The sequence below is a fragment of the Prosopis cineraria genome, unplaced genomic scaffold (assembly GCF_029017545.1).
Source record: "Prosopis cineraria cultivar Desert tree isolate PC_DT_omini unplaced genomic scaffold, ASM2901754v1 PC15, whole genome shotgun sequence".
In the NCBI taxonomy this organism is placed as follows: domain Eukaryota; kingdom Viridiplantae; phylum Streptophyta; class Magnoliopsida; order Fabales; family Fabaceae; genus Prosopis; species Prosopis cineraria.
Genome location: NW_026555346.1, coordinates 6,268,795 through 6,286,387, shown reverse-complemented (window position 1 = coordinate 6,286,387; position 17,593 = coordinate 6,268,795). Strand labels below are relative to the sequence as shown.

Here is a 17,593-nt window from a genome sequence, read left to right as displayed (position 1 = left end):
TTATTTGAAGTACAGTCAAATAATAAATATAGACACATTTTTTAATAAAGATTCAAACCTTTCGTTACTTAAGTTGTGAGAGACTAACTTCATTCACTACATCTCATCCCTTTTGATTGGAGGAAGGCTTATATTAGGGCAAACGAGCGGCCTTGGATTAAAAGATGATAATAAATAAAAAGCAAAGCCCATAATCCACATAACTCATTTGATTTTGGTTTCAAACTCGTGGATGAATCTATTCCAGAGGACGCCGTTTTCCAATTGGACGCAAAGCCTTTAATTTCTTGTTTGGGTGGGGCCACTTGTATCAGCAATGATACCTGGAATTTAATGCTTAGACCCGAGAAGACCAAAATTGGCTGAAGCATCATTTTCAGATTTTAATGGAGTCTGTTTTCATTTCGTCACATGTATTTCTTTTTTAAGTTTTGTCATTTCCTTTTTTGTAAAAATTCCTAACGTCTTCTTATCTGCTATTATCACCAGAAGACACAAATATAGACGTTAGGTTATTAACATAAATATCTGACCTAAGATCCACCGTCATGGACATAATATGGAAGCTTTCGTGAGATTCAAGCTTGAACTCTTTCCTGAGGAGTGAGCCAGAGAATTGGGTACGATGGGAGCTTATTTGTCATGTTCATCTGGAAGAGAAAGTAAACGCTTTTATGAGACTTGTTTATGGCTTTTTTCTTCCTTCAGAAAAAGTAAATGCTTCCTTTCTTTGATATTGCCGTCTAATCTATTATGTCCACGATCTCACTGTTCTAAAATCAACACAAGGCCCCACTACCCTCTATTATTGCTCTCTCCTCTATCCCATGAACTTCTCAAATGTCTATTCAATGGATTGCAAGAGTTATTTCAAATCCTTCCCATAGATCTCAAACCATCCTCCCTCTAAATTTACAGCATCAGAACAGACCATCTCCCTCTAAATTTACAGTATCAGAACAGAGTAATGCAATGTTTAGCAAGCCAAAAAACTATTTTTTTTAAAAATGCCTCTAAACTGGCTTCTCATACAACTTTCAAGCTTATGTGAAAGAAATCAATGGTGAAGATGATATACAAACCTGTGCTTAGGAGGATTAGATTACATGCTTGTGAACTAAGTGTGGGTCTGGTGAGGATTAGACAAAATATGATTGTAGAAACACCACTGTCCCTGAAGCCAGATACTGTTGAGGCGCGTGGAAAGTCTCGACCATGATAATTCACACAGTACAAGAGGGTTGACAAAACTGAAAGTTTGCCCCTCACGGAAGATTTTCTAACCACCACAGATTTCCCAGTGAAGCTCACATGATTCACCGGTCTTTTTTATAAAATCATTTGTCTCTGGCGTCACCAACCTCCATTATTTACTCAATATTTTATTTACCAATAGCTAATGCAGACAAATCAGATTATAGGAGTATTTTTTACTCTCTCCATTTAAAAATATAAAATATTTTTAATCGAATTTTACTTTTAATAAAGTAAATATCTACTTTTCAACTAACTTTATTTTTTAATATTTATTTTTATTAAATCTCTTATAATAAATATAAAGTCACTATGAGGCACTTTTAAAAAAAAGATAATAATTACATCTTAAAAGATAAAATATTAACATTTAATTTTTAAAAAATATCTTATATTTTTAAGGGAGTGATTACCTGTTAGCCTCTACAGAATCGAGTCACAAGTAATATGAGATTTAATCTGAAAATCTCGAACAAATTAAGGGATGGGCCAAAATGCAAATGGGGCTTCTGAGCACCGAGGGAAGCTTCGTATGTCTAGTCCAGTGACGTGGGGCGTCAATAATCAATAATCAATAATCAATAATCAATAATAGCTCAGCTTTGCTTTACATGACAGATGCGTGTGATGTTCATGTGCCATTGCATCGTCTGAAAACATTGTCTTGCAGTGGGGTAAATAGTGATTCCACCCAGCCCAGCCATCCTTCTGGAACACGTCAGCATTCTATAACTAGGCTTCCAAAAACTCCCCGAGTGCGTTCAATTCAAGGGCAATCTTGTCATTACAATACCCAATCTTATTTTTGTTTTTCATTCACAGCCATCGGTTCTCCGAATTTATTGCTCAATTTCAGGCCAGAAAGGAGAGGAGATCATTGTTGAAATGGTTAACAAGCAAGAGTACAATCAGCAGATCCAAGAGGACACATCTCACGCTCAAATGCTAACAGAAGAAGATTGCAGATCTTTATTCATTACTTTCCATAACATACATCAACAAAGGGCAGGCATCAATATAATACACGACTCAAATCAGATGTTGCAGTTTACAGTTCCCGAAAAATGAGGCCTAAAAAACAAGGGCTTGGTGAAAAAAACAACCCTTCCCCCATGTGGCAGGGAGGATTGTCATGGCAGACCTGTATAACTTGCTGCCACGGCCAAAGCCCTAGAAATCAAGGCATCATCATAACTAAGAACTACAAACTGCATCAAGGATTACATAACCACAGATTCTTCAACCGAACCTGCCCTTTGAGTAAAACTGAGACCCCAACCATCACGCCTAGAGTTTACAAACGCGAAAGATTTGGCAAAACATCAGATCGACTCCAGTACTGATCGCTGCAAGAGACTAGAAAAGGAGAACTAAAGACACACATGGCGGCAAGACCAACGCAAAGCTGAGCTAAAACCATCAGGTGCAAAACACCACTAACAAAGAATCCTAACCCCAGAACTCGGTATCTATGTTCACGGAGGTTCACAGTCACTTAAAAAGACGGCATACCATGGATTGGAGCCAAAAACTTTGAACAGATTTCCGATTGAAGGAAACCCGCAAAAAAATAAAAATTAAGTGACTGTATGCTCCGGAAAAAGGGAACAGAGACACTGGATGACTAAAGACCCACAGGTAATGGACCCAAAAACTACTGTGCAACGCTAATCGTCTAAAAAAACCTCCTGCCTGTTCCAATTCGTGGCACTAGCTGGCTGTTCTAATTTGCAGTGAGATTAAGTCGTCCTGCTCAGAAGAGGAAGTCACACCTCCAAAGAAGTTCCAAAAGCAAATCGACGGATCTGCTGCTGATTGCTTTGCATTGCTGGATATTTAATCCCAAAAGGGTCTGGCCCAATTTCGTCAAACTAGACAGGCTCCTATCTGAAACCAAAGAGCAGCCTGCCAAAGAAAGGACCTGCAAGTTGAGTCGGTCAGCACTGCCCAGGGCTGCAATTCCAGCATCAGTGACTGTGCACTTGGAAACGTCAAGATCAGATAGCAATGGGCAATTTCCGGCAATTGCTATCAAGCTAGCATCACTGATTCTTTTACAACCATCAAGGTTTAGCATCTCAAGTGTCCAGCCATGCTTATTGGTTATTGACAAGACTACTTCGTCTGTCAGATTTATGCAACCACTAAGATTAACCTTAACCAGACCAGCCTCAGAGCATTCCATCAGTGGAAGCAACCCAGCATCTGTCACACCCTCAAGGCGACTTAATTCAATATGCTGCAGATGAGGGCACAACTTCCCTAGAACAGCCAAGGTGGAATCACCAAATCCAGGGCAGTTAGAGATTGTTAGTGATTGGAGTGACTTGCATGGAGACACCTGAGGCAATCTCAAATTCAGATCTCTGAATCCAAAGCAACTTGCAAGGGCAAGAGCCTTCAATTTTGCACTACAGTTAATAACACCAAAAAACCCAAGTTGGGTAATCCTGTGGCACTCCTCAAACCGCAGGCTCTCAAGTGATGGAGCAGCTTTGGCAAATGATAACAATCCATTGTCCGATAGAAATGCACATTTACGAAGGTGGAAGTGTTTGAGATTCGGACAGCCCTTTCCTACAGATTCAAGCCCAACATCTGTAACTCCTTGGCAGGATGCAATCGTGAGAGACTTTAGCTTCTGCAATCCATGACCACTACCCATGACCCAGAATCCCCTCTCACCAACATTCGGGAGGCAAGATAGGACAAGATCAGTAACTGCCTTTCCATAATGTCCAATAACAGCGAGAGAGAGATCAGAAATAGCCAGACCCTGAAGCTTCACCTTTACCAAATCAAAAGAACGTGAAGAAAGCAGGCCTGCAATTCCCTGATCACCAACACATGCACAGTTCTTGATTGAAATAGACCTCAGATTGGGGCATAACTGCCCAATAGCTTGTAGACCGTCATTACCAATTTTAGGGCATGATTCTATGGATAACTCAGTCAAATTAGGGCAGTTCTTTGCAATTGCAATTAAAGCCTTGTCAGAAATTGCCGGGCACTTGCAAAGGTCCAGCTTCTCTAGCTGCTGACATCCATGAGCGATATCAATAAGGCCTTCATCACTGATGGTGGCAATATCCCACAGTGAAAGCCCCTTTAAAGAAGGGCATCCATGGGCAACAGACTTGAGACCTAGATTGGTCACCGCACGATCTGAATTGCTCCCATGGATTGAAAGTTGTCCAAGTCCTCCACGAGAAGCAGTACCAACAGCAATGGCAGCAAGTCTAACATCCGTTGCCTTCTTACCCACTAGGCTCCGGGACAGGTATCCATCACCCCCAAATTCCAGATCATCAGCCTCCTTTGCACAAAACTTGTTCTCATGTCTGGTGACTTTGCTGCTGCAGATTTCATCCTTACAAATACTGCTTAGAAGCATAAGCCAGCGCTTGGAGACACGAGCACATGCACTCCTTTCTTGGCCAACGGGCAACCTTCTAAAGATCTCAAAAAGGCATTCATCTGGCAAAGCTTCAATAGATGTATTCTGCTTCTGTTCAAACCATTCTCCGTCAAAAACAAAAGGTGCTGTGACACGAGATCTCTTCCGAGGAGGAAAGTAAACATCAACATGGTTGCCAAGAGACAATAATAGATTAGATTCCTTGGGATTAGTGTATATTGATCCCCCAGGGCAAAAATCGTCACCTCCTGATAATCATGAACGCATGCTAAGTCAGGAAAATTAACTCCGTGCAAACAAAATTTGACTAGACAAGTTGATTTGACCAGTACGTGCAGAATATGAACTACCAAGTCTGTGAATGAAACCATGGAATAAAATACAGACAACCACGTATATTTGTGAAATTCATTAGGCTCTCCTAAATCGACAGAAGGATTAAGATTTGGATTAACTTTCAACAGAAAATATCGATCTCAAATACGCACTCAAAAAGACTTTTTCTCCTCTTTTCATTGAACAAAAAGGTTTATAACATAATTCCAATACCGAATTAGCTGTCTTACAAACAGAAACCAAGCTCACAACAAAGACTAAAATCCGAAGCCCTGGATATCCCTCGGCATCATCTGAGGAAAAGGAGGTCTATCATGAAAGAACTAAAAAAATAACCCCTGAAACCTGATTACAGAATGCATATTTTCCTATCCTCCACATATCAATCAGTCATCGAAAACCCAAAAAAATTAAGCCTAAAGAAACTGAGAAAAACGCAGTAAATAACTAAAAGCATCGCGGGGCAACAAAACTATTTGCACGATCATCAACTACCACGATTAAATCTCAGCGCAAAATGAGATTACCATAAAAAAAAAAAAACTAAACTTCAGTTTCTATTGCATGTCCAAAATTCTAAACAACCGCAAGCCAGAAGAATTTCAGGATAAGCATGACAGTCAAGCCCAGGAATCAAACACAATAGGATTAATCCATAAACATACCGGTGAACCCGATGACCTTGGACATGGGTACAGTTCAACAAACCCCGGGAGGTCAAATCTGCAGTGATTTCCACCAAGGAACCCTCGAAAAAGAGCAAAAACGATAGAGCAGAAGAGAATTTTGGCGTTAATTGCGTTGTATAGATGTTGAGGGCAAGAATGCATGAGAGAGTGGATCTAGAGGATCAAGAAAACCCTATTAGATAGGGCAAAAAGGAAGATGGGGAAGAGGAATTGGGGAGAAGAGAAATGAAGGGTTGAAGTTTGTCAAAGGGCTTATATTATCGCGAGTGGAAATAGAATCATTCCGGTACGCGACAATACACTGAATGGTACCCACATGCAATGTATCTGGGCATAGAAAGTGGGGTTTCTTCGTAAGATTCTTCCACCCCAAAAACCAGAAACCAGATATATGGGGATCTGGTTTTGATTTTCCAACGTATTTTTTTTAATTTGATAGTTGGCATTTATTTGTTTAGTTGGTGGCAAAAATATTAATTAAAATTTACTATTATTGGTGGAAAATTAATATTTAAATATATACATTACTTATTTATTTTCATTTTCCATCACAGATAGAAAAATTTTTATATTGCTGGCGGGTAACCAGCTTTGAATTGAAGATGTTAAATTCATGTAGGACAACTTATTTATGAGTGTGAAAAATTGGTGCAGATAAGCATATCCTCAAGGTGGATTATGAAATATAGAAATAGAAAAGATATGATTAAATGACATGGGATTCATTTTTCACACGCCTGAAATTTAGTACATTTACTTCTGTGGATTTCTAGGAATAATGCTCCTTCTTCACATCTTTTTATTAAAAAAAAATTCAATAACCAAATTGCGTGGATAAAAAATATAGTCAAAACCAATTATATTTAACAGATATGATAAAAATGTAAATTTTTTTTTAAAAAATATCCCCGTGTATGGTCTATGGAGTTCAATGGTGGTTTACAATAATTGATGTCATAAATATGCAACAATTCATGAGGGTAAAATAGGAAGACAACAATAGACATTCCAAACAATAAGTCATAACGACATAACCTCTTATAATTTACAAATAAGATTAAAGAATCCTTGTAAAGCCTCTTATGAAAAGAAGAAACTTTTATCCTTATTACCAAATATTGCTAAGATCTGTGAAAGAAAAGTGAATGCAACAATTTTAATTTGGGTAAAAATAGAATTTTAAATGGTTTTTTACTTTTAATAATATACCAATTTTTTTTCTTAACATGAGTGAAATTAATATTGAAAACGTCTTTGCTTAGACCACAATAAGTATATTGAGGTTTCCAAAGTGAACTTGTGTCTAAAGTAATGTTTAAATTGAACCTAAGTTTAAGTTTTGGCAGGTATGGGTGTTTTTTTTTTTTTAAAACCTTGATATTGAAGAATGGCCTGTTTCAAATGAAAGAGACTGGAATGGAAAGTACAGAACCACTTGTCAAGAAAGTTCGTTTTTCTCCTTTGAAACAAAATTATAAGGCACGAAACTTTCAGGTTCATGCATGGAGACCAACTTGATATTTCTGAAACGCTTTACGTTTAATTTAATATATAATGGAGACATTGGAAAACACATGATGTATTATTATAAATCAATGACATATGGTCATGGTAGGTCCATCCTTGCATTTAATTTGCCTATTATTGTCTGAAACGGGCTTGTATGCTGGATTTTTTTTTTTTTAACTTTCTTTTTTCTCTCCTTTCACACTCACGAGAGCCATTAATTAATATTGAGTTCATAAAGTCGGCCCTTTTAAATTAAAAAAAATTGAAGGCCAAGCCACTACTTTAATATTTAAAAAGGTAAATTAAATATAAAAAGGCTGCCTGAAAATAAAAGGGTCGATCCTTTTAAATCTTAATATATTTTTTTGAACAACATAAAAAAATAAACAAAAAGAAAACAACACATCACTCAAGTTCAGCACTCATTATATAGTCTAGATAATAGATACACGTATTATTATTTGCTTACTTTGAATATTTTTTCATTCTTTAAATATCTTAAAATTATAATTTTGATTTATTATTTATTGCAAATAATAAGAATGAAGAAGAAAGATATGAAAAACTTAACATATTTGCCATTGATGAGGATCCATAAGGAGAAGGATCAAATCATATTGATGTTGATGATGATAAAAATCATCAAAATTTAGCTAATGATGCTACCAATGTGTAATTGATATCGGAGTTAATTTTGAGATGTTATTTTTTTATCAAATTTAAAATTTTTGTTATGTGAATTGATTTTATTTTATTTTTCTTAACTTAATGTGATGTGTAATAATTTTGTTATAATTTTAAATTTTTTTATTTTTAAATTGAAAAATAAAAAAATAATTAGGGTCGGTCTTTCAGCCTTAAGGGCCAAGATTAGACTGCTAAAACTAGAGCCCTAAGATATAATCAAGTTTAAAAGGGCTTGACACTTGAAGAATCGGTCTTAATTAACACCTCTATGTGTGTGTATTAAAGGTTATTACAAATCATGTTGAAATGTTTCCATGCTGGATATCTGCAAATCAAATTAAAATATATTATATTATATTCCTCAATTTTTAGTTATTTTGTAAACAAAGAACTAATGTGTTGTATGACTGTGTGTGCATGCAATAAAATCTAGGGACAATATAGTGAATTTTTTGTTAAGGTATTATTATAATTAGTGGCAGAGTCAATATCTAAAGTTAGGAGTGCAAAATAATTTAATAAAAAATTAATATTTTTAAATAATAATTATGCTATGATTAAAATTATAATAATATAAATAGATTGATCATCATTTTTCTTTTAAAAAAATTATATTGAATATGTTAATATGGTCATTTATTATAAATACGCTCTTTATATATATATATATATATATATTATAGGATAAGATATATATTTAATTTTTTAACTTTACTCAACATTTTATTTTAATTTTTTAATTTTATAAAGTATCTTTTTAATCCTTTAAATATAATATTATTAGTTTTATCTCAATAAATTTTCATATTAAACTTTGAATATTGATAAAAAATTATCAAATGTTGATATTTTAAGTTTAATTTTTTTTAAATAATAATAATTGACACAAAAAAATTATTTAAAATTAATGATGTTAGAATTAAATGACTAAAAATATACTTTATAAAATGAAATGGACAAATTAAAATCTCATATAAAGTTAGAGAACTAAAAATATACTTTAACTAAATATTATATATTTAATAAGTTTTTAAGCTCAAATATTTATTTATTTATTTTAGATGGTACAAAATATAAAGAGTCAGGAGTGCAAAGTTATAAAATTTATATGACTCATTTATAATTTTTTTTAAAGTGAGAGGGATGCACTCGTAACCTTCTAACTAATGTGGCTCCGCCACTGGTTATAATCATGATGATGATAATAATAATAATCGGTTTACTATTTTTAGTTAATAACAAATATTTTCAATTCAGGAAATTATTTTTATTCTATTTTTAATTTTATTACATCCTGTACGTTGTTTAATTCATATGAAATCGGAATACTCTCTTCGTTTTGATTTCTTTCACGCTTCATATGTAAGATGTTTTTTTTTTTAAATGTTTTTTTAATGATCATATGTTTCAAACATACCCTTCAGTTTCAGCTAGGGGGAAAAAAATAACATACCCTTCACTAATTAAGTTCAGGTTAATTAGAAATTAATGTTAAACGAATGACTTTTTTTGGCTAATTTTTTTTAAAATTTTATAAATATTTTTTAAGAAATTTAATGTTTCCAACCATATTTAATAAAGTTTATCAGTCCTTAAAATCTATTTTAAAAATATCTTATAAATTAATGAGATTGAAGAGGAATAATTAAAATGTAAAAATGATATAAAATAACCAACAAGGACTAAGTTTAACAAAAATGACCAAACCCTCGTAAATTTGAATCTCTGTTAACAAACATGCTAACGGTTAGTATCAAACTGCCTCGCCTCATAATAGATGATATCAATAAATAAAGAAAAGAAACGAAGTAAAATACAGGAAAAATGGGAAAGAAGCAGAGTAGAAGTGAATTATGACTTGTGAGGAAGATGAGGCAGTCCTTTCTTGGCAGATTCACAGGCAGACGCACTCACGTTTGGTCCCCAGGTTCATTGGTTGAAGTCAAATGCCACCCACCCTCTTGTTTTTTTTTTTTTTTTCCCATTCATTCACACACACCATACTTGTTTAAACATGTACACCGTACTTAGCTTACATAATCTCTCTATTATTATCAATTAATTATAAAATAAGACTTTGGAGAAAGCGAGATTCGCTTTTCCTCAAAGCATATCATCCCCCACTTGCCTTATACTATGCAATACATATTATAATCCCACAACACGTATGTGCTGGTCTGCCATGGATATGCATGCAGTACCTTACATATCTTCAACTTGTAACCTCAGACCTCGGACTATTCATGTCTCCAACTCATCCTCTCGTCTTTATATAATTTCTTCATCTCTCCTTTTGAGGCTAAACCCTCCATTAAATTATATCCAACTTGAACCACGTCCATGTGCCGCTACATCACTGACGCACACAATCACAGTCTGGCCTGTATTGTTTTGCTGGTCCAGTAACAGCTTAACAAGTTAAGGAACTTTGCTTTGCTCTGAGGGGCTTTGCAAAACGATAAGGATGCAAAAACATAAAATCTGACAATGGAGAGTGGGAATATATGTATGATCTTGAACGAGCAATGGCAAGGAGATACGTCACTGCTAAGGTCTAGTCTGTTTTACACACTTCTCTTTCCATGGCCTCAGCAATAACTGATGTGACACCATTACTTTGACTCTATGTCATCACGGCCACACACCCGACACCCGCATATGATAATTGCACAAACAAACTTTCTTAAATTGTGAGAAATTTTTATGATTGATATTATTTTGAGGAAAAAGACAATAATAGTTCCGCCCACTTTGATGGCATTTTTATTTATAATCCTCATATAGTTTTATTTTGTTGTTCTAATTTCTTTTAATTTAATCCATAGAACATTAGTTCTCGAAGTTTGTAAAAATATGCATAAGGATCATGAGTTAACACTGATAAAATTAATTTTGTTAACATATAATTAACTCTGTTAACCTATTTGTTAAATTGTATTCAATACACCTTCATCTCCCACATATTTTCATGCCAGCATATTTTAACCATGGTAGTGGCAAATGAGTTAGCTGAGTTATAATGAAATTAACTACATAAGTACCAACCAACTCATGGCTGTTATGAATATTTTTAAAATTATAGGGACTAATGTCGCTGATGGCGAATTGAATTAAAAGAGTTGAGAACAATGAAATAAGATCACAGAAACTAAAAACAAAATACAGTTATTATTCGTTACAAACAAGTTGATCCTTCCCTCAACGTGCATGGTAGGTCACAGGCATGAGCGTTAAGTTGTAAGGATTGTGGGGGTGGTTACTTCTTGTTAATGCTGTAAAATCTGTAATGCGTTAAAAGCTTGTTATTATAAATTATATGTGAGATTAAAATTAAAGACATGAGTAGGGGGATGGGGATGGGGATGGGAAGATCTTATCCCATTAAACAAATATACTACTGGAAATGGCCCACACCGCACTTTCTCTTTCTCTGGTGAGAAAGGCACATTCCAAAAGGCAATGTTGTTGTGTGACACTCGATGGTGGTGGTGGGGGACGAGGCGCACACGTTGTCTCAATCCTTTGTTTTTTTCTATTATGGAATGAACATGGACTACATCAATCACCACCTTGTCCTTGTTTCATCGTTTCGATTATGGTAATGAACATCGTTTAGGTTCAGTTTGGAGGCCAGAGCAGTTCCTCTGTTCTCTCCCTCTTGTTTTGCTTTGCTAGGTGCTGCCTGTGAATGAACCAGCATCTGCTGCCATTGGAGTTTTGAGGGGCAACATCAGTCATCAAATGAGCCATTATTCAAAGGATCAGCCCAAAACGAGGAAAAGACATTTGGGACTGAATATATACTGAGGAGACTGTAAAACAAGGTCATAAAGTTCGATGATGATTCCACCGTCAACACCACCAAGTCTGCTTATAAGAGGAAGGAACCATCTTCACACGGCCCTGGTTCTGGTGTGGATATTACTTTTGATTTTCAGCTGGGCCGGGGCTTCACCAGGAAAAAAAAAAAAAAGAAAAAACATTAACCCACAGCCACAGAACCAGGCAATAGTTTAAGATTTTAGGGGGCGTGGGGGAGAAACAATTATTTGAAATCTTAAATTGTTGAAATGAAGGATCATAATCCTTATTTATAATTAAAAATTAAAAATTATTAAAATAATCAATGAAATATTGTTTATGAATTTAAGAAAAGTTTGTTGTAAATTTAAGTAATATCATGTGCAAATCAATGGAAATTTAATTATAAATAAATAATCTCATTAATTTATCCATTGTTATTTTTTAATTTAAGAATAGTCACTTATAAATTTTAATACGATTGCTTGTGAATTTATGAAAAATTAGTAATAAATAAATAAGTAGTTTTATAAATTTATACATCATTACATGTGATTTAAAAACAATCAGTAATGGATTTAAGAAATATTACTTATAAATATATGATTAAAAAACTTTTTTATATGTTTTAACATTCATTCATAACTAATTTCTATAATAAGCGATGTATAAATTTATGTAATTATCAATCCATTGAGAATTAACTTTCTATGAGTTCACAAATAACTCTCTTAAAATTCATAACTCACTTTAAAAATAATAATAATAATAAGTGACATTCCATTAACATTTCAATAATTAGAAATCTTTTTTTCTCAAAGTAATAATTAGGAGTCTTATAATTGCAAATCAAGATTATAATCTTGACATTTTAATAATTCAAGAGCTTCAGTTGTCTTTAATGCTTTCACAAGCTCCATAAATAAAATTTTCCCAATTTTTTTTTTTTTTTGGGTCCACTGAATTAGCTGAAGCTGCTGCTGCTAAATTGAATAGTCTGTTCTGTAAGGAGGGGCATTCATGTGTCAAATATCTTAAATTATTACGGTCCATATTATTAGGACAATCGTTGAGGAAATCGACAATAACAGAATCCCTTAACCATAAAATGAAGCTAAAGAGGGTTTAAAATTTTCTAACATCATAAAAATAAAAATTCAAAATAAGTAATTTAAGGGGGGAGGGGGGACCCTCAACGACCTCTCAAGCATTCGCGTTATGGTATATATACCTGGAACACAGGCAAAACAAGAGCAGAACATTCCTTTAAACAAATAATCCAATTGACATAACCAAAGTAAGGAAGAGACGGTGTAATCAAATTACAACATCCACAACTCTGGAAGCAATGAGCAGGACAATGAACAGATTCCACCTGAGCTCCCTTCCTCTGCAAAATCCAAGAAAAATAAGGCCAATTTTGGTTGATCAGTCATACAGACCATCTTGCTCCCAAACTTCAACAAGAAAGTCAACCATTTCCTGCCATGACAATCATTCGAAGTCAATTTCACGGTCCGTTCCATGAATGAAAGAAGCAAGTGTAGAAGCACTCACTCTCAGAGGTACAGGCCGAGGAAAGGGCTTGTTGGTCCCGAGTAGGCTCTCGTACGTGGCATTCCCGCTGAGCCAAACATAATCTCAATTAGTATTGCAGAAAGCAAGTGTTTATGCCACACATTAACGCTTAATGCTTCATTGCAGAAAGCTTATGTATTCCTTTACCTTATTTTGGGTTCTCTAACTTGTGTCTGCTTCTCAGACTTTTGGCTTCCAATCCATTGCTGCCTTATCTGGTTCCAGAGAAGAAGACCTGCATTCATCAAACTCTTCAGCGATTAAAAGTAATACCTACCAACAAACACATAGCTCAATTGATAAGAAATTGTGCTAGCTTAACCAGTAGCCTTGAATTCAAGTTCTAGATATGTAGCCATGTTAAATGCTCATGGGGAGAGTTTTGCTGCCAATGTAGTCCTACCTGGCTCAGCTCATGAATAATAAGTAATTGGATCCCAAAAAAAAAAAAAAAAAAAAAAACCTTGATGATCATAATAACATGATGATTCACAACCAAAAAATAAAAAGAGAAAGTATTAACACAAAAGACATCAAATGGCTTTGACCAATCAACTTCCCCACCATAAATCTCATCTTTTTGTCAAGAAGAACGAAAATCTATAGGAGCCACAGCAATGCAGCACCAGCATTCCAGGTGGCACTCTAGCTATTCCAAGCAAGACACAGCAGAGAAAATGAGTACCAAGAAGGTACAAAATTACTAGTAGTCTTTGATAAAATCCTAGACAAGCACATGAAGCAACTGATAATAGATAGATATATAACAGCAAACTTGCCATGATTGATGAACTCAGGAGGATCAATCTGACTGCTGGAACTACTCTGGGGATCAGAGGCATGGTTAGATATGCCAATTGATGAGAAGCTTCTCTGGGACTGACCAGCACTGTGATCCATTCTTACAGGGCTGCTATTCCAGAAGTCTTCTGATCCGTTATCTTTTGTCTCTGTTGCACTTGGATTCCTTAGTCTCTTGGATGGATCGTCAATGGAAACAATTATTGGAGATTTTACGCAGCATCCTAGGCAGCCTCTGCTCTGTTACAAAGCAGGTTCAACCTGAAGCATGATTACTCTACCAGCTTGAATTTAAAGAAGATGATGATGAACAGCAGATATTAGTCATGACGCATGAATATGATTTAATTCACATACCATAACCTAGCATACGTAATTGAGGGTGTTACTCTGTTTACCGCATCATACTTTTTGTTCGGCCAAATTAGTACATGCACAGAAAACAAAGCAGAGAGACCTAATAGCCTTCAATTGCTATGAGTTTCTTCAACAGTAGCATGTTAATACTTGCAAAAAAGATTGCATTCCCTCTCTAAGGTAAGCTGAAAATACTAAATGCACTCCAGAATAAGAATGCTAGCATTTCCATTGCGTTGATAACCTTTTAACATTCACTACGCTGAATTCTAGAAAAGTCACAATATGATGCTCTTCCACATTTCTAGTAAGCCACTAAATAATACAAACTTCTACTGCTCTTCCGCATTAAATGTTCTTCCTCCTCATTTCGTACAAGCCATGAGACAGTATATTTTGATTTCTTTCTGAAACAGATACTTTCTTTTTGAAAAAAATACATAAAAAGGGAAACAACATATCATCTGATATTTTCATGTCAAATAACATCACTGAACGCGAGAGCAATGTTTTGGCAGGAAATATGCTCAAGAGTTAGAAGAAAAGCACTAGAAAGGTTGTGCAAGGCTTAACAGACCAGCATGTAGAATTTGACAATCAGGTCCTGAGTACCCAATCGCCGGAACAACTTCTTTATCCTTTATTTATTTTTCTTCTTCTTCCTCTCCCTTTATCTTTCAATTGAACTCACAACAGTTGAACAAGATGCCGCTTATGATATAGAACAAGGACACGAACACAATTAGTGCTACAACTAACAATATAATTCCTGAAATTGAATTCCGTAGGAAATAAATTCTTCCTTACACTATAAAGCTCCTTGCACTTAAGCTTTAACTTTTCCATGGCAGAAAACACCAGCACACGACAACAAGCGCCACAAAATAGTAAAAATGAATAGCAGGGTTTCTTCCCCGAGCATCTCTCCCATCGTGATAACAAGCAACACCTAGAATACATACCTACAAGGCAATCCTAAAGTGGGGAAAATATTATATGCATCTAATCACCAACTTCCCAGGAACCCAAGGAAGGAATGGAAAACAATAAAGCCCAAGCAAAGTTCCCTGCTCACCAGATCTTATGCTTGCTTAGAAAAGAAGCAGGAATAAGCATGAGATTCCAAATAAGATTAGAAGAGTACTAATGACTACAGAGAATGACCTTAACTTTTCCAGAAAGTGCAGGAAGAGGCAAAATAAAAAAAATGAAAAATATAATAAAAACCCAATCTTTAGTTTATCAAAGTTTCAGAACTAAAGTCAGCAACATCTACACGGTTTTCTTTGAGCCCAGTGGTTTGAATCTCCGACAACCAGAATCTCAGATCGTTTTCTTCCACAACCTTGTAACAAAAAAAACTCAACGTGGCTTGTTTTTTCACTATCTAAGAAAGCTGACTAAACTAAACAGTATCTGTCTGCTCTCTGGTAATGTAATTTTCTGTCTTGTTTAACCAGACAAGGTAGAAGAAAAATTCAAATGGTAAAAACAATCTTGTTTTTCTCTGCTACCAAACAACGCAAACAAAGACAAGACCAGTAAACTCACCCCATTGATTCCAGAATTCCACAGACCCAAGGGGGAACGTATCTACAGAAATGCATTTACGCAGATCGCAGCAGAGATCTGTCCCATATAATACGAATTCCAAAATCCAGGAAGGAGAGAATTCAATACCCTGCATGTACAATAAAAGGAAGTGAAACCCTCAGAATTTAACCCAATACATATAAAAGAACGGGGAACAACAAGCGAGGAAACATTCTAGCTGTTACGTTCCCGAAGGGGGGGAGGAATCGAACATAATAAATTCAACAGGCTACCTCTAATCTAAGCTTCCCGAGCACCCGTCTTCGAAAACCCTAAAGAGAAGAAGAATGCCAAAAAGAGGAAGAAGGCTGAAAGAGCGTGCTTGCTTGGGACTCCCAGAAATAAAAAGCGAAAATTTTCTGACTTTCCTCCGAATATATGCGGATAAAAAGAAATTAAAAAAGAAACAACCTGAAAGTTGACATGCTCAAGTTGAGGATTGCGAGTCAATCTCTGAAAGGTTGGCCATATGGTAATTTGGTTGGAAATATAACCAAAAGGGTTCCCATAGTTTCTCCACTAATGTTATTCAGATGATAAACGAGATGAGGCGATAAATTACTCAGAGAAATAAGCATGCTTCTTTTACTTGCTACGTACGGTACAGCCACAGGAATTTTATACTCGTTACATGGAATTTGGTTCTTGACTTTTCAACATCGCACGGCACTACGCAAATAAAATACAACGTATCTTTAATTCATAAGGTAATTACATCAATTTCAAGATTTTCTTCGGCGGAATCATCTAACCATTAAGTTTCTAATAATGGTTTTCATTGATGACATATGGTTAGTGCGTATGGATTGAGCATCTGGTTCCTTTCGCTGCCATATGCCGTCTTCTGCAACTTTGGATGCCTCGCATGCGTCAATGTACTATCATGCAGCTAAACCCTAAACCTTTGAGATGATAATTACGAAAAATACAACATTTACATCTTTTTGCCAGCCACAATATTTAAATTTGCGTTCAAGGACAAAAGTGCTAATGAATTTTTTACTCCTAGAGGCTCTCAATATCCTAAAGTGAAGAATAATATAAAAGTGTATGTAATATTGATAAAATGAGTGCAAAAGTAGCTGCACAGTTAAATTTGATTAACATTCTTTAATATCAAACGTTCAAAAAAAAAAAGCAAATATAAAGTATAAAAATATCCATAAACTTTTTATCTATGAGTTTGTGGTGTCCTTGAGTCAACAATAGTATATAGATACCCATTAATTTTATAAAAGAGGCCAAATAGCTAGGTTTGACCATAACAACTTGGGCTTATTCGAGTTAACCTGAATATTTAAATATCAAAATATTATTTTATTTTATTTTTAGAAAATTTTAATTTTTATCTTTAAAAAATAATGATTTTTCAATTTTTATATGATTTTAATGTTATTTTATTAATAATAATAATAAAGAATTTAGGTATTTAAGCTAAGCTCCAAGCAAAGAAAATTTGTGGTTGCCTCAAGCCTAATATTAAGATTTTTCAAACCTATTCAAATTGGCGCGTTGAGCTAAATCCAAATTATCATATCTAAGTTTTCCTAATCCATTAAAACAACTTAAT

General features: G+C 34.9%; 2 protein-coding genes and 1 long non-coding RNA gene across 8 annotated transcripts; all 3 read right to left on the bottom strand.

Moving 5' to 3' along the window:
• Positions 1-501: 501 nt before the first annotated feature.
• On the bottom strand, positions 502-1,562 carry LOC129294375 (uncharacterized). Its single transcript, XR_008589378.1, has 2 exons — positions 1,083-1,562; positions 502-650 (listed from the first exon to the last, which is right to left on the bottom strand). It is a non-coding gene; the product is annotated as an uncharacterized LOC129294375 (long non-coding RNA).
• Positions 1,563-2,200: 638 nt separating this feature from the next.
• LOC129294374 (EIN3-binding F-box protein 1-like) lies at positions 2,201-5,946 on the bottom strand. Its single transcript, XM_054932694.1, has 2 exons — positions 5,674-5,946; positions 2,201-4,920 (listed from the first exon to the last, which is right to left on the bottom strand). Exons 1-2 carry the CDS (start codon positions 5,696-5,698, stop codon positions 3,008-3,010), a joined length of 1,938 nt encoding a protein of 645 aa, XP_054788669.1. The 5' UTR covers positions 5,699-5,946; the 3' UTR covers positions 2,201-3,007.
• Positions 5,947-12,779: 6,833 nt separating this feature from the next.
• On the bottom strand, positions 12,780-16,586 carry LOC129294623 (uncharacterized). Of its 6 annotated transcripts, XM_054933052.1 has the most exons (7): positions 15,982-16,113; positions 15,238-15,405; positions 15,008-15,141; positions 14,052-14,313; positions 13,420-13,507; positions 13,252-13,318; positions 12,780-13,176 (listed from the first exon to the last, which is right to left on the bottom strand). In XM_054933052.1, the coding sequence occupies exons 3-7, from the start codon at positions 15,011-15,013 to the stop codon at positions 13,123-13,125; spliced, it is 477 nt and encodes a 158-aa protein (XP_054789027.1). In that variant the 5' UTR covers positions 15,014-15,141; positions 15,238-15,405; positions 15,982-16,113; the 3' UTR covers positions 12,780-13,122. The 6 variants fall into 6 exon arrangements, with proteins under 6 accessions (XP_054789027.1, XP_054789025.1, XP_054789026.1 ...); XM_054933050.1 differs by lacking the exons at positions 15,008-15,141; positions 15,238-15,405 and adding an exon at positions 16,257-16,586 and having other exon boundaries at positions 14,052-14,308; positions 15,982-16,111; XM_054933051.1 differs by having other exon boundaries at positions 15,008-15,405.
• Between the last annotated feature and the right edge of the window lie 1,007 nt (positions 16,587-17,593).

Bases quoted from the DNA above. Each gene is read 5' to 3' on its own strand.
- LOC129294623 (XM_054933047.1), bottom strand. From the start codon at position 15,390: ATGTATTCTAGGTGTTGCTTGTTATCACGATGGGAGAGATGCTCGGGG. The intron at 13,319-13,419 runs GTAAAGGAATAC...TGTTTGGCTCAG, and splicing joins GTTAGAGAACCCAAAATAAG to CGGGAATGCCACGTACGAGA. The intron at 13,177-13,251 runs GTGAGTGCTTCT...TTGTCATGGCAG, and splicing joins CTCGGCCTGTACCTCTGAGA to GAAATGGTTGACTTTCTTGT.
- LOC129294374 (XM_054932694.1), bottom strand. From the start codon at position 5,698: ATGTCCAAGGTCATCGGGTTCACCG. The intron at 4,921-5,673 runs GTATGTTTATGG...CATGATTATCAG, and splicing joins CAAGGTCATCGGGTTCACCG to GAGGTGACGATTTTTGCCCT.